The sequence below is a fragment of the Danio aesculapii genome, chromosome 10, assembly GCF_903798145.1.
Source record: "Danio aesculapii chromosome 10, fDanAes4.1, whole genome shotgun sequence".
Classification (NCBI taxonomy): domain Eukaryota; kingdom Metazoa; phylum Chordata; class Actinopteri; order Cypriniformes; family Danionidae; genus Danio; species Danio aesculapii.
The window spans coordinates 43,564,976-43,578,766 of NC_079444.1; the positions used below are offsets into that span (position 1 = coordinate 43,564,976).

General features: G+C 35.8%; 1 protein-coding gene across 1 annotated transcript in view; it reads left to right on the forward strand.

Moving 5' to 3' along the window:
• Window positions 1–11,819, forward strand: part of rasa1b (RAS p21 protein activator (GTPase activating protein) 1b) — a 55,235-nt gene extending 43,416 nt beyond the window's left edge. The window contains exons 23-26 of the mRNA XM_056466816.1: window positions 269–357; window positions 443–520; window positions 3,598–3,732; window positions 7,768–11,819. Of these exons, the coding sequence (XP_056322791.1) occupies window positions 269–357; window positions 443–520; window positions 3,598–3,732; window positions 7,768–7,851 (386 nt within the window). The 3' untranslated portion in view covers window positions 7,852–11,819. The remainder of the gene's footprint in view (window positions 1–268; window positions 358–442; window positions 521–3,597; window positions 3,733–7,767) is intronic.
• Window positions 11,820–13,791: the final 1,972 nt, after the last annotated feature.

Sequence of the window (13,791 nt, forward strand, 5' to 3'; positions counted from 1 at the left end):
ACACCGGCCCTCCAGGAACAAGTTTGTTGACCCCCTGGCCTAAATAGACACTTCCAAAATCTGAAATTTTTTTCCCCCCTCGCAGGGGCCCCAAGTGCGTACGGCCCCCTGGGCCTGTGCCCATAATACCCGTTGGTTAATCCGGCCCTGGGACACCCTCATGCTTTATGCTTTAGTTTTTGGCCTAAAACTATTGCCTGTCATGTTTTTAAAAGCAAAATTTCATTTGGTGTGAACGAGCCCTCATTACTTACGTTTGTGTGTGCAGATCCTCCGTCTCCTGTCGCTTCACGGACGCTCACTTTAGTGGCCAAAGCAGTGCAGAATCTGGCCAACCTGGTGGAGTTTGGAGCCAAAGTAAAAACAAACATTTTCTAAAGTGCGTTTTAGTAGATGTTACAGATTTCTCCAGAATCTGCATGATTTTATTCCCTCTTTTCAGGAGCCGTACATGGAGGGAGTGAATCCGTTTATCAAGAGCAACAAACACAGAATGATCCTGTTTCTGGATGAGCTCGGGGTTCGTCATCCATTAAAGAGATTCTTTGTTTTGCTACAAATGTTTATAGTAGACACAATTTGCATATTATTATTAGCATTATTATTAATTAATTAATAATTTTATTATTAAAAAAAAATAACAATCAGTTATTTAAGATAATCATTATTGTGCCATGTACAATTAAAAGTATGATAAAAGAATAGCGAAATACAGAATAGTGTGGTAAAATGATACAGAAATAGAGAATAGTGTGGTAAAATTATACAGAAATAGAGAATAGTGTGATAAATTATAGACAAATACAAAATAGTGTGGTAAAATTATAGAGAAATACAGAATAGTGTGGTAAAATTATACAGAAATACAGAATAGTGTGGTAAAATGATACAGAAATAGAGAATAGTGTGGTAAAATTATACAGAAATACAGAATAGTGTGTTAAATTATAGAGAAATACAGAATAGTGTGGTAAATTATAGAGAAATACAGAATAGTGTGGTAAAATGATACAGAAATACAGAATAGTGTGGTAAATTATACAGAAATACAGAATAGTGTGTTAAATTATAGAAAAATACAGAATAGTGTGGTAAATTATAGAGAAATACAGAATAGTGTGGTACAATGATACAGAAATAGAGAATAGTATGGTAAAATTATAGAGAAATACAGAATAGTGTGGTAAAATTATACAGAAATACAGAATAGTGAGGTAAAATGATACAGAAATAGAGAATAGTGTGGTAAAATTATACAGAAATACAGAATAGTGTGTTAAATTATAGAGAAATACAGAATAGTGTGGTAAATTATAGAGAAATACAGAATAGTGTGGTAAAATGATACAGAAATACAGAATAGTGTGGTAAATTATACAGAAATACAGAATAGTGTGTTAAATTATAGAGAAATACAGAATAGTGTGGTAAATTATAGAGAAATACAGAATAGTGTGGTAAAATGATACAGAAATAGAGAATAGTATGGTAAAATTATAGAGAAATACAGAATAGTGTGGTAAAATTATACAGAAATACAGAATAGTGAGGTAAAATGATACAGAAATAGAGAATAGTGTGTTAAATTATACAGAAATACAGAATAGTGTGTTAAATTATAGAGAAATACAGAATAGTGTGGTAAATTATAGAGAAATACAGAATAGTGTGGTAAATTATAGAGAAATACAGAATAGTGTGGTAAAATTATACAGAAATAGAGAATAGTGTGGTAAAATTATACAGAAATACAGAATAGTGTGGTAAAATTATACAGAAATACAGAATAGTATGGTAAAACAACACAGAAATAAACAATAGCATGGTAAAACGATACAGAAATAGAGAATAGTATGGTAAAACGATACAGAAACAGAGAATAGTATGGTGAAACGATACAGAAACAGAGAATAGTATGGTAAAACGATACAGAAATACAGAATAGTATAGTGAAACGATACAGAAACAGAGAATAGTATGGTAAAACGATACAGAAACAGAGAATAGTATGGTGAAACGATACAGAAATACAAAATAGTATAGTGAAACGATACAGAAACAGAGAATAGTATGGTAAAACGATACAGAAATACAGAATAGTATGGTGAAACGATACAGAAACAGAGAATAGTATGGTAAAACGATACAGAAACAGAGAATAGTATGGTGAAACGATACAGAAATACAGAATAGTATGGTAAAACGATGCAGAAACAGAGAATAGTATGGTGAAACGATACAGAAACAGAGAATAGTATGGTAAAACGATGCAGAAACAGAGAATAGTATGGTAAAACGATACAGAAACAGAGAATAGTATGGTAAAACGATGCAGAAACAGAGAATAGTATGGTAAAACGATACAGAAACAGAGAATAGTATGGTGAAACGATACAGAAACAGAGAATAGTATGGTAAAACGATGCAGAAACAGAGAATAGTATGGTGAAACGATACAGAAACAGAGAATAGTATGGTAAAACGATGCAGAAACAGAGAATAGTATGGTAAAACGATACAGAAACAGAGAATAGTATGGTGAAACGATACAGAAACAGAGAATAGTATGGTGAAACAATACAGAAATAGAGAATAGTATGGTAAAACAATACAGAAATAGAGAATAGTATGGTGAAACGATACAGAAACAGAGAATAGTATGGTGAAACGATACAGAAACAGAGAATAGTATGGTGAAACGATACAGAAACAGAGAATAGTATGGTAAAACGATACAGAAACAGAGAATAGTATGATGAAACGATACAGAAACAGAAAATAGTATGGTGAAACGATACAGAAATACAGAATAGTATGGTGAAACGATACACAAATAAAGAATAGTATGGTAAAACGATACAGAAACAGAGAATAGTAAGGTAAAACGATACAGAAATAGAGAATAGTATGGTAAAACGATGCAGAAACAGAGAATTGTAAGGTAAAACAATACAGAAACACAGAATAGTATGGTAAAACGATACAGAAACAGAGAATAGTATGGTAAAACGATACAGAAATAGAGAATAGTGTGGTAAAACGATACAGAAATAGAGAATAGTATGGTAAAACGATACAGAAACAGAGAATAGTATGGTAAAATGATAGAGAATAGTATGGTAAAACGATACAGAAACAGAGAATAGTATGGTAAAATGATAGAGAAGAGTATGGTAAAACGATACAGAAACAGAATAGTATGGTAAAATGATAGAGAATAGTATGGTAAAACAATACAGAAATAGAGAGTAGTGTGGTAAAACGATACAGAAATAGAGAATAGTATGGTAAAATGATACAGAAACAGAGAATAGTATGGTAAAATGATAGAGAATAGTATGGTAAAACGATACAGAAACAGAGAATAGTATGGTAAAATGATAGAGAATAGTATGGTAAAACGATACAGAAACAGAGAATAGTATGGTAAAATGATAGAGAATAGTATGGTAAAACAATACAGAAATAGAGAATAGTATGGTCAAATGCTAGATCCTCATAATTCACACCCCTCAGCTGCATTCACAGTCTTTTCTTCGTTTCTATGTTGAAAGCGTGCAGTAATATTGACATTGTGCGTTTATTGTGTGTGTTCAGAATGTGTCGGAGCTGCCGGAGCCCACAGAGCACTTTAACACAGATGTGGCTCGAGATCTGGCCGCTCTGCATCAGCTCTGCGTCACACACCTGGATGAGCTGCGGACGCTAAGCAATGATAGAGGAGCACAGCAGGTACAGCAGTAGTGCTTTAAAAGACCTGTGAAGAGCATTGAAATGTGCTTTTTTTATTATATGTTTGACGTAGTCTCAACTGAAACATGAAGCGGTTGCTGGTTCAAGCCTTGGCTGGCTCAGTTGGTGTTTCTGTGTGGAGTTTGCATGTTCTCCCTGCGTTCACGTGGGTTTCCTCCAAGACATGTGGTATAGGTGAATTGGGAAGGCTAAAATTGTCAGTAGTGTATGAGTGTGAATGAGTGTGTTGGGGTGTTTCCCAATGATGGGTTTTGGCTGGAAGGGCATCCGCTGCGTAAAACGTGCTGGCTAAGTTGGCGGTTCATTCCGCTGTGGTGACACTGGATTAATAAAGGGACTAAGCCGAAAAGAAAATGAATGAATGAATGAATAACACGTGTTTCAACATATATATGAAATTTACTACATTTATTTTAAAAAATCCATATGAAATGTTTTGCATTTCTAAAACTACTATAGCTATAATTATAGACTATAAAACCAACACAACACTATCACGCTCATATCACACAGCCATATCAGCCCACTGTTTCTCACTGAAGCTAAGCAGGGCTGGATGGGAGACCACATGGGAAAACTAGGTTGCTGTTGGCAGTGGTGTTAGTGAGGCCAGCAGGGGGTGCTCAACCTGTGGTCTGTGTGAGTCCTAACGCCCCAGTATAGTGAAGAGGACTCTACACTGCTCATTGAATGCCGTCTTTTGGATGAGATGTTAAACCATAGTCCTGACTCTCTGTGGTCATTAATAATCCCATGGCATTTCTGTAACCCCGGTGTCCTGGCCATCATCCCCACCCACTGAATTGGCTCTATCACTGTCTCTCCACCTATAGCTGGTGTGTGGTGAAGCACTGGTGCCGTTGTCCTGTGGCTGTTGTCGCATCATCCAAGTGGAGCTGCACACTGGTGGTGGTGTGGAGAGACTCTCTCCCTCATATTTCTGAAGTGCTTTGGGTGTATGACCATACACGATAAATGCGCTATATAAATACACACATTACATTACATTACACTCACTACAAAACAAGGATGAGAAATTAAAACAAAAATATAGTTTATTATAGGGCTGCACGATTAATCGAAAAATGATCACGATCTCGATTCGACCCTACACACGATCTTAATTCAGCTTTTCTACGATTCAGCCGATTATATTTTCAAGGTCAGGAGAGAAGCTAGGCAGTCGCACAAGTCTCCACAGCAACATGGACACCTTCAAATGGCGTTAAAAGTGTCACATACTGTATTTATAAGGTAGAATCCACCCAAAATGTCATTTCTGTCTTCATGTAATGATGTATTCACGGTCATGAAATCACACGTGAGCTGACCACCAGCTGTTTGTTTACTATTGTACTGTTTGTATGCACGCATGACGCCTACTTTAGTGAACACAACCTGCATAAGCTGTAAATAACAGGTAATGAAGTTGTAAATAACGTTCAGTTTGTTGCACAGAGCGATCGTTTGAGGGCCGTGCGGGAGGTTTGATTTGCATATGTGTGTGTTTTTTCTCACAGTGACAGCAGCCATGAGCCGCACTCGGAAGTGAAAGTGAAACCTGTGCACACATCATTTAAATAATCATATCGCATTTTAGAGTTACGATTACGACAAGCATTTGATCTGTTTTTTCTTTCATAGCGAACACAAAGTGTTGTGCATGAAAATAAATGTTTACAGTGTCAGTATAACAACCCTAGCCTATATATAATGTTGAATATAATGCAAGAAGGAATCTGATAATGACAAAATTCTCATTTTACCAGTGAAAACAAATGGTCTAATAATGCTGTCAATGGCAGATGACAAGCACATGTCTTAAACATTTACATTTACATTTACATTTAGTCATTTAGCAGACGCTTTTATCCAAAGCGACTTAAAAATGAGGACAAGGAAGCAATTTACACAACTATAAGAGCAGCAGTGAACAAGTGCTATAGACAAGTTTCAGGTGTGTAAAGTCTAAGAAGCAAAGCATTAGTAATGTGTTTTTTTTTTGAGAGAGAGAGAGTACAGTTAGTGGTATAGCCAGAGAGGCAGTTAAGATTAGAAAGGAAAGTGGAGACTAAACAGTTGAGTTTTTAGTCGTTTCTTGAAGACAGCAAGTGACTCTGCTGTTCTGATGTAGTTAGGGAGTTCATTCCACCAACTGGGCAGATTGAATGTGAGAGTTCGGGAAAGTGATTTCTTCCCTCTTAGGGATGGAACCACGAGGCGACGTTCATTCACAGAACGCAAGTTTCTGGAGGGCACATATATCTGCAGAAGTGAGAGCAGATACGAAGGAGCACAGCTAGAGGTCACTTTGTAAGCAAACATCAGAGCTTTGAATTTGATGCGAGCAGCAACTGGCAGCCAGTGCAAACAGGTGAGTAGCGGAGTGACATGTGCTCTTTTGGGTTCATCAAAGACCACTCGTGCTGCTGCGTTCTGAAGCAGCTGAAGAGGTTTGATAGAACTAGCTGGAAGCCCGGCTAGTAGAGAGTTGCAATAGTCCAGTTTGGAGAGAACAAGAGCTTGAACAATAAGTTGAGCTGTATGTTCAGATAGGAAGGGTCGGACTTTTCTGATGTTATAGAGTGCGAATCTGCAAGATCGAGCAGTTCTAGAAATGTGCTCAGAGAAGTTCAGTTGGTCATCAATCGTAACTCCGAGGCTTTTTACCATTTTGGTTGCAGTGATGGTTGCTCCATCCATCTGGATTGAAAAGTTATGGTGAAGAGTCGGGATGGCAGAAACTTCAAGCATTTCCGTTTTCGTGAGGTTAAGCTGAAGATGATGATCTTTCATCCAGTGTGAAATGTCTGACAGGCAGGCTGAAATGCGAGCTGGAACCGAGGGATTGTCAGGGTGAAAAGAGAGGTATAGCTGGGTATCATCAGCATAGCAGTGGTAGGAAAATCCATATTTCTGGATGACTGTTCCTAACGATGTTGTGTAGAGGAGAAGTGGCCCAAGAACAGAGCCCTGAGGTACCCCAGTGTTTAGATGCTATAGGTTACACACCTCTCCCCTCCAAGACACCCTGAATGACCTGTCCGAGAGGTAGGAACTGAACCATTGAATAACAGTGCCTGCGACGCCCAGTGACTCAAGCGTAGATAGCAGGATCAGGTGGTTTACAGTGTCAAAAGCAGCTGATAAATCCAGCAAGATGAGGACAGATGCTTTAGAGTCTGCTTTAGCCAGTCTGAGATCCTCCACGACCGAGAGCAGGGCAGTCTCAGTGGAGTGGCCTTCACTAAAGCCAGATTGCTTGTTGTCCATGAGGTTGTTTTGAGTAAGAAAGTCCAGGACTTGATTGAACACTACTTTCTCCAAAATCTTGGCCATGAATGGAAGCAGGGATACCGGTCGGTAGTTTTCAAGTAGCGTTTGATCCAGGTTGGGTTTCTTTAGCAGTGGGGTTACCCTAGCCTGCTTAAATGAAGTAGGGAATAGACCAGAGTCAAGAGAAGTGTTAATTATATAATAATAAACATAATAAATCAACTTTATAATTATGAATAGTTATATCCTGATGTCATCATTTGACTGTGAATTAACAAACAGGACATATTGAAAGTCTGTTCAAGTCCACCATAATACAAAATTTAGCATATTAAGCAACAGTAGAGCTACACACAGGCCTAATATTATTAGTGTTGTTTTACCATATGTTTGAGAATGAACAATAATAATAGGCTAATCATATTAACCTTTATTTTACATTTACAGAATCGTAAGAAAATCCTGATCTTGATTTTAAGCAAAAAAACATCGTGATTCACATGATCGTTGCAGCTCTAGTTTATAGGTTATAGTTTCAGTTTAAAGTTCACAATGTTTGAAAAGTCAAGTCTAATGGAAGTTTTTGTTGCGTTTACACAGTTTTGACCAGCAGGGGTCGCCAGTGTTCCGTGTTTCAAACGCTTTGAATCGTTTTGCAAAGCAGTTGCTTGAGTTTTTAAGTGTATTTTCTTCCATCACTAGTTTTTCCCCCTCATATTGTGTGATTGTGTTTCTCAGCACGTGTTGAAGAAGCTGCTGGCGGTCTCTGAGCTCCTGCAGCAGACTCAGGGTCAGTACAGCGGGAGCAGCGGCGGACGCTAGAATTACTGTACACGGATGACCAATACTGGAGGATCTGATTCATCTCTTTCATCTAATTAATTGGATTGATTGCTTTCATCTGATTCATTTGACTCATTTGATTCACTTGATTCATTTGATTAATTGGATTGATCTGATTGATCTCTTTTATCTGATTCATTTGACTCGTCTGATTCATCTGAATTCTCTCGTCTACAGTAGGTGTTACATCAAGAGAAAATTGAAATTATACACAAACCTTACACATATAGTAAAAATAATGTATGAGACGTACACTAAAACATCTGAAAATGTTAGAAACGAGTTAACGTGATTGTGGCTGTCATAATTCCTGTTGTTTATCTCAGCATTCTGAAATATGAACTCATAATCATAATTGAGTATAAGCTAAACTATAAACAACTGAAATTCCCAATTCTTCAGTTGCATTATCAGACTTTTTTTCTGGTAAGTCTTACAGTGTTCATGTGTTGCGCGTTTATTAATGTTTCACGATTCTGACATTTTTTACAGAATTCATTTCTATAAAATATTTGTCTTCACACGATTCCTGTTTTATCTCTCACAGATGTTTTTAAATACAATTATTTTTGTAACTCATTAGGATTATTATTATTTATTTTATTATTTTTATAGCTCAAAATTATGATTTTATGAAAAAAATATGATTTATTTCATATTTTTTATTTCTGAATTATGATTTTCTTTTTTCATTCGTTCATTCATTTTCTTTCCGGCTTAGTCCCTTTATTAATTCGGGGTCGCCACAGCGGAATGAACCGCCAACTTATCCTGCACATGTTTTATAGAGCGGATGCCTTTCCAGCCGCAACCCATCTCTGGGAAACATCCATACACATCTCATTCACACTCATACACTACGGACAATTTAGCCTACCCAATTCCCCTGCACCGCATGTCTTTGGACTGTTGGGGAAACCGGAGCACCAGGAGGAAACCCATGCGAACGCAGGGAGAACATAAACATGGGCGTCACTGTTGCTCAGTGGGTAGCACAATCGCCTCACAGCAAGAAGGTCGCTGGTTGGAGTCCCGGCTGTGCCAGATGGCATTTCTGTGTGGAGTTTGCATGCTCTCCCCGTGTTTGGCTTTCTTCCGGGTGCTCCGGTTTCTCCCACAGTCCAAAGACATGCACTATAGGGGAATTGAATAAGCTAAATTGGCCGTAGAGAGTGTATGGGTGTTTCCCAGTTCTGGGTTGCAGCAGGAAATGCATCGCTGGATAAGTTGGCGGTTCATTCTGCTGTGGTGACCAACATCCACGTATACATCTCTTAATTCTAACATTTTTAAAGTCATTTTTTAATCTCATAATTTTTATATCTCAATTATTAAGACTTTCCTCAAAATTCCAAATTTCTGTCTCACAATTCTAATGTTTTTCCTAAAAGTCCTCAAATGTGCATCACAATTAAGACTTGTTTTCAGGAATTCTTATCTCACAGTTTCTGGCCTTTTTCCTCAGAATTATGAGTGTATGTCTTGCAGTTGGGACACTTTTCAGATCACAATAACAGGGTTTTTGATCACAATTAAGTTCCTTTGTTTTTTAATCTAACAATTATATATATATAATCTCACAATTATGACTTTTCTCACAATTTAATCTCAATTGTTTATATCTCAGGATTATGAGTTTTTCCCCAAAAATTCTTGTTTATAATTTCAAGAATATCAAACAGAGTTTTCCAGTTTAAATCTCACAATTATTAATTTTCCTCAAAAAAGTAAATTTTTAGACCTCACAAGTCTAAAATTCTACGTTTATTTTAGGAATGGATGTTTTTCCTGGTAATTTTGTTCATTTCTCATCATTATAGTTTTTGTGTTTTCAAAATTTCCAGCGTTTATCTCACAATTCTGAGTTCAAGTCACATAAAAACCTTCAGTATAATATAAAATATTTAAAATAATCAGAATGTTGGGGTAAAAGTCACAGTCACCTTTATTTTTCCATCAGAGGAAACAAATATCCATAACTAGAGATTTGCATCCTGCAATATCAAACACTAATGCAGTTTTCCTCTAAAATCAAACACATTTTACTGAATCCTCTGCAACATTTCAACTTACAGAAAACATGCTTGAACTGACCAAATTATTTCTTTCATCTGATTAATCTGATTCACTTGATTCATCTGCTTAATTGGATTTACCTGAATCATCTCTTTCATCTGATTCATTTGATTAAAGCTGCGGTCACACTGGGCTTTTCCTACTATAGACTTCCATTCATACGCACGCGAATGCGTCAGACCGGAAACACAAGGTCATGCGTTAAGTTTCGCAGTTTGCTGCGGTGCAAAGTTCAAGCTTGGTGAACTCTGGCCTGCAAAATCGCATCACTTGACTGCATAAGACCAATCGAGGATCGAAACACGACCTCTCTGGACAGAAATTTAAAGCATGGAGCAATCACTCGCTTTTTTAAATGTCTAATCATCTTGTTTAATCCCGCCCCTTTTCTCAGCGCTGCATGACAGAATTTCACACACACAAAGCCCAGTGTGACCGTAGCTTCATCTGATTCACTTGATTCATCTGTTTAATTGGATTCACCTGAATCATCTCTTCTAATTCATTTGACTTATTTGAATAATCAGATTCATCTGATTCACTTGATTCATTTGACTAATTTGATTCATCTGATTCAATTGATTCATCTGGGTATTTGGATTAACATGATTCATTTGATTAATTTGATTAATCTTATTAATTCGATTCATATCTTTCATCTGACTCATTTGATGAATTTAATTCATGCGATTTATTTGATTCATCTGATGCATCTGAAATCTCTCGTCCATAGTAGCTTGAAAAAATAATCAGAATGTTGAGGTAAAACAGTCACAATCACCTTTACTTTTCCATCAGAGGAAACAAATATCCATAACTAGAGTTTTGCATCCTGCAATATCAAACACTAATGCAGTTTTCCTCTAAAATCAAACACATTTTACTGAATCCTCTGACCGCAGTGATGCTCGACAACATTTCAACTTACAGAAAACATGCTTGAACTGACCAAATATGCTTTATAAACGTCTATATTTCTGGTGTGTTTGTTTTTTAGATGTTGTGTTTGAGGAGAAAACAAGCTTTATATCTGATTTTCTATATATTATCTGTCTGATAGAGGAACTTAAGGTGCAAAAGAAGCTGTTCTGTATTAAAATGTTTTGCTGGAATGGCAGAACTGAAAATATTGCAATATTTCCTGACAATATGCATAAAGATGTGGATGAGATACACTATCAGGTATGCATGCACTCATTTAATGTTCTTGTACAAATACAGTGATTATGTTTTCTAATATATATGCAAATAAATCTAAGGAGTTTTGTTTGTAAGTTTATTCATGTGAATTTCTTAAATATTTTTGATTTACAATTTTTTTTTTCTGTCATTTAATATGTATTTTTTAAGATGATAAATAATTAATTACTTTATCAAACATTATATTAGGACTGCACGATGTTGGAAATAAAAATATGTTGCAATATTACATTTTTCTGTGACATATTGCAATAATGAGTATCATTTTACCAGATGAAATACTTTAAATGGCTCAATATGGTAAGAATTCATCATTTTAGATTGATTGGGATGATTTTGTAGGGGGGTGCATCTGCATAAAACATACTAAACCAATCACGAGGGTTGATTAATGCAGTACAGCGGAGATACAAACTAAATAAACAGTATTTTCTGAATTTCTGGAGGTCGAGCAGTATACAGTGCAAAATGTATAATCAAATGTAAAATGACCCAGTAGTCTTCATCATATTTATACACAAATACAACTACAGTTTCTTAAAGTTACAAAACATTATAATTTGTGTGCCTGAATTGAGGACAGGACGATAACTGGTTTCTAGTTATACCACGGTTTGGAAAAGTCAAGGTTTTAAAACCACTAAAATAGTTTGTTATACCCTTCCTAAGGTATATGTTGTGTTTTTTTTTATGTGGTCTTTATTTTTTGTAAATAAATCTGTGTTTGTAAAATTAATGAAGAAAGCAGAGGTCAATTATTTATTTGGATTATTTAGCCTGACATGTTTACTGCTCCAAAATAATATATATTGAGCTCAATGGGGTTTTTGTTTTTACCCAGACATTTAAAAAGAAATGATTTTAAAGCAGTGATCACAATACGGTGAAACAGTGATATTATTATCCAAGCTTATCATACTATCAGAAACTTATACTGGCCCATGCTTTGCCTGGATCTTCAACATTGCAGATCCTGCGATGTGACTGTTACGGATGGATGGATGGATGGATGGATAGATTAAAGCAGTTTGAAAAAAAGAACAGACAGACAGAGATAGATAGATAGATAGATAGATAGATAGATAGATAGATAGATAGATAGATAGATAGATAGATAGATAGATAGATAGATAGATAGATAGATTAAAGCAGTTTGAAAAAGGATGGACGGACGGAGATAGATAGATAGATAGATAGATAGATAGATAGATAGATAGATAGATAGATAGATAGATAGATAGATAGATAGATAGATAGATAGATAGATAGATAGATAGATAGATAGATAGATAGATAGATAGATAAAAGCAGTTTGAAAAAGGATAGACGGACGGACGGACGGAGATAGATAGATAGATAGATAGATAGATAGATAGATAGATAGATAGATAGATAGATAGATAGATAGATAGATAGATAGATAGATAGATAGATAGATTAAAGCAGTTTGAAAAAGGATAGACGGACGGAGATAGATAGATAGATAGATAGATAGATAGATAGATAGATAGATAGATAGATAGATAGATAGATAGATAGATAGATAGATAGATAGATAGATAGATAGATTAAAGCAGTTTGAAAAAGGATGGACGGACGGACGGAGATAGATAGATAGATAGATAGATAGATAGATAGATAGATAGATAGATAGATAGATAGATAGATAGATAGATAGATTAAAGCAGTTTGAAAAAGGATGGACGGACGGACGGAGATAGATAGATAGATAGATAGATAGATAGATAGATAGATAGATAGATAGATAGATAGATAGATAGATAGATAGATAGATTAAAGCAGTTTGAAAAAGGATGGACGGACGGACGGAGATAGATAGATAGATAGATAGATAGATAGATAGATAGATAGATAGATAGATAGATAGATAGATAGATAGATAGATAGATAGATAGATAGATAGATAGATAGATAGATAGATTAAAGCAGTTTGAAAAAGGATGGACGGACGGACGGAGATAGATAGATAGATAGATAGATAGATAGATAGATAGATAGATAGATAGATAGATAGATAGATAGATAGATAGATAGATAGATAGATAGATAGATAGATAGATAGATAGATAGATAACAGTTTGCAACAGTTTTGCAGACATCATTTTTTCAGTGTAGATAGATCGATATATCAAAGGATTTATGAAGCATGAAACCTTGAAGAAGATGTGTGTTCTTAATTGTTTTGTCTGTTTCGTTTATTTTATTGTCTGCTTAGAGCAGTGGTTCTCAAACCTTTAAACCAGCGACCCCCAATGTAAGATCGTCAATAACTCGCGACCGAGTATATAGCATAATTGAGTGACCAAAAGATATCACAGACGGCTGGTGTCTGATATTGCACAGATGCTTTTGACATATACCTTATTGTTTGCATACGTTATTTTAATAGCAATACCGGTCTGTTCATGAGCTGCGATATTAATTTAATCTTAGTCAGTGCAAGCCCTTTTGCGATGGTGAACGTGGTTAAATTTTACATATAACTGCACGGCTGACAACGTCTGGCGATTAAATGAAGGATTAAACAGAACCTCTCGTGCTTAAAATGTGTAGATGTGGCAAACAGTTACCTGAAAATTCCGTCCCACAGACTTGACAGTGAATGCTTTAGTTATTTTCGTA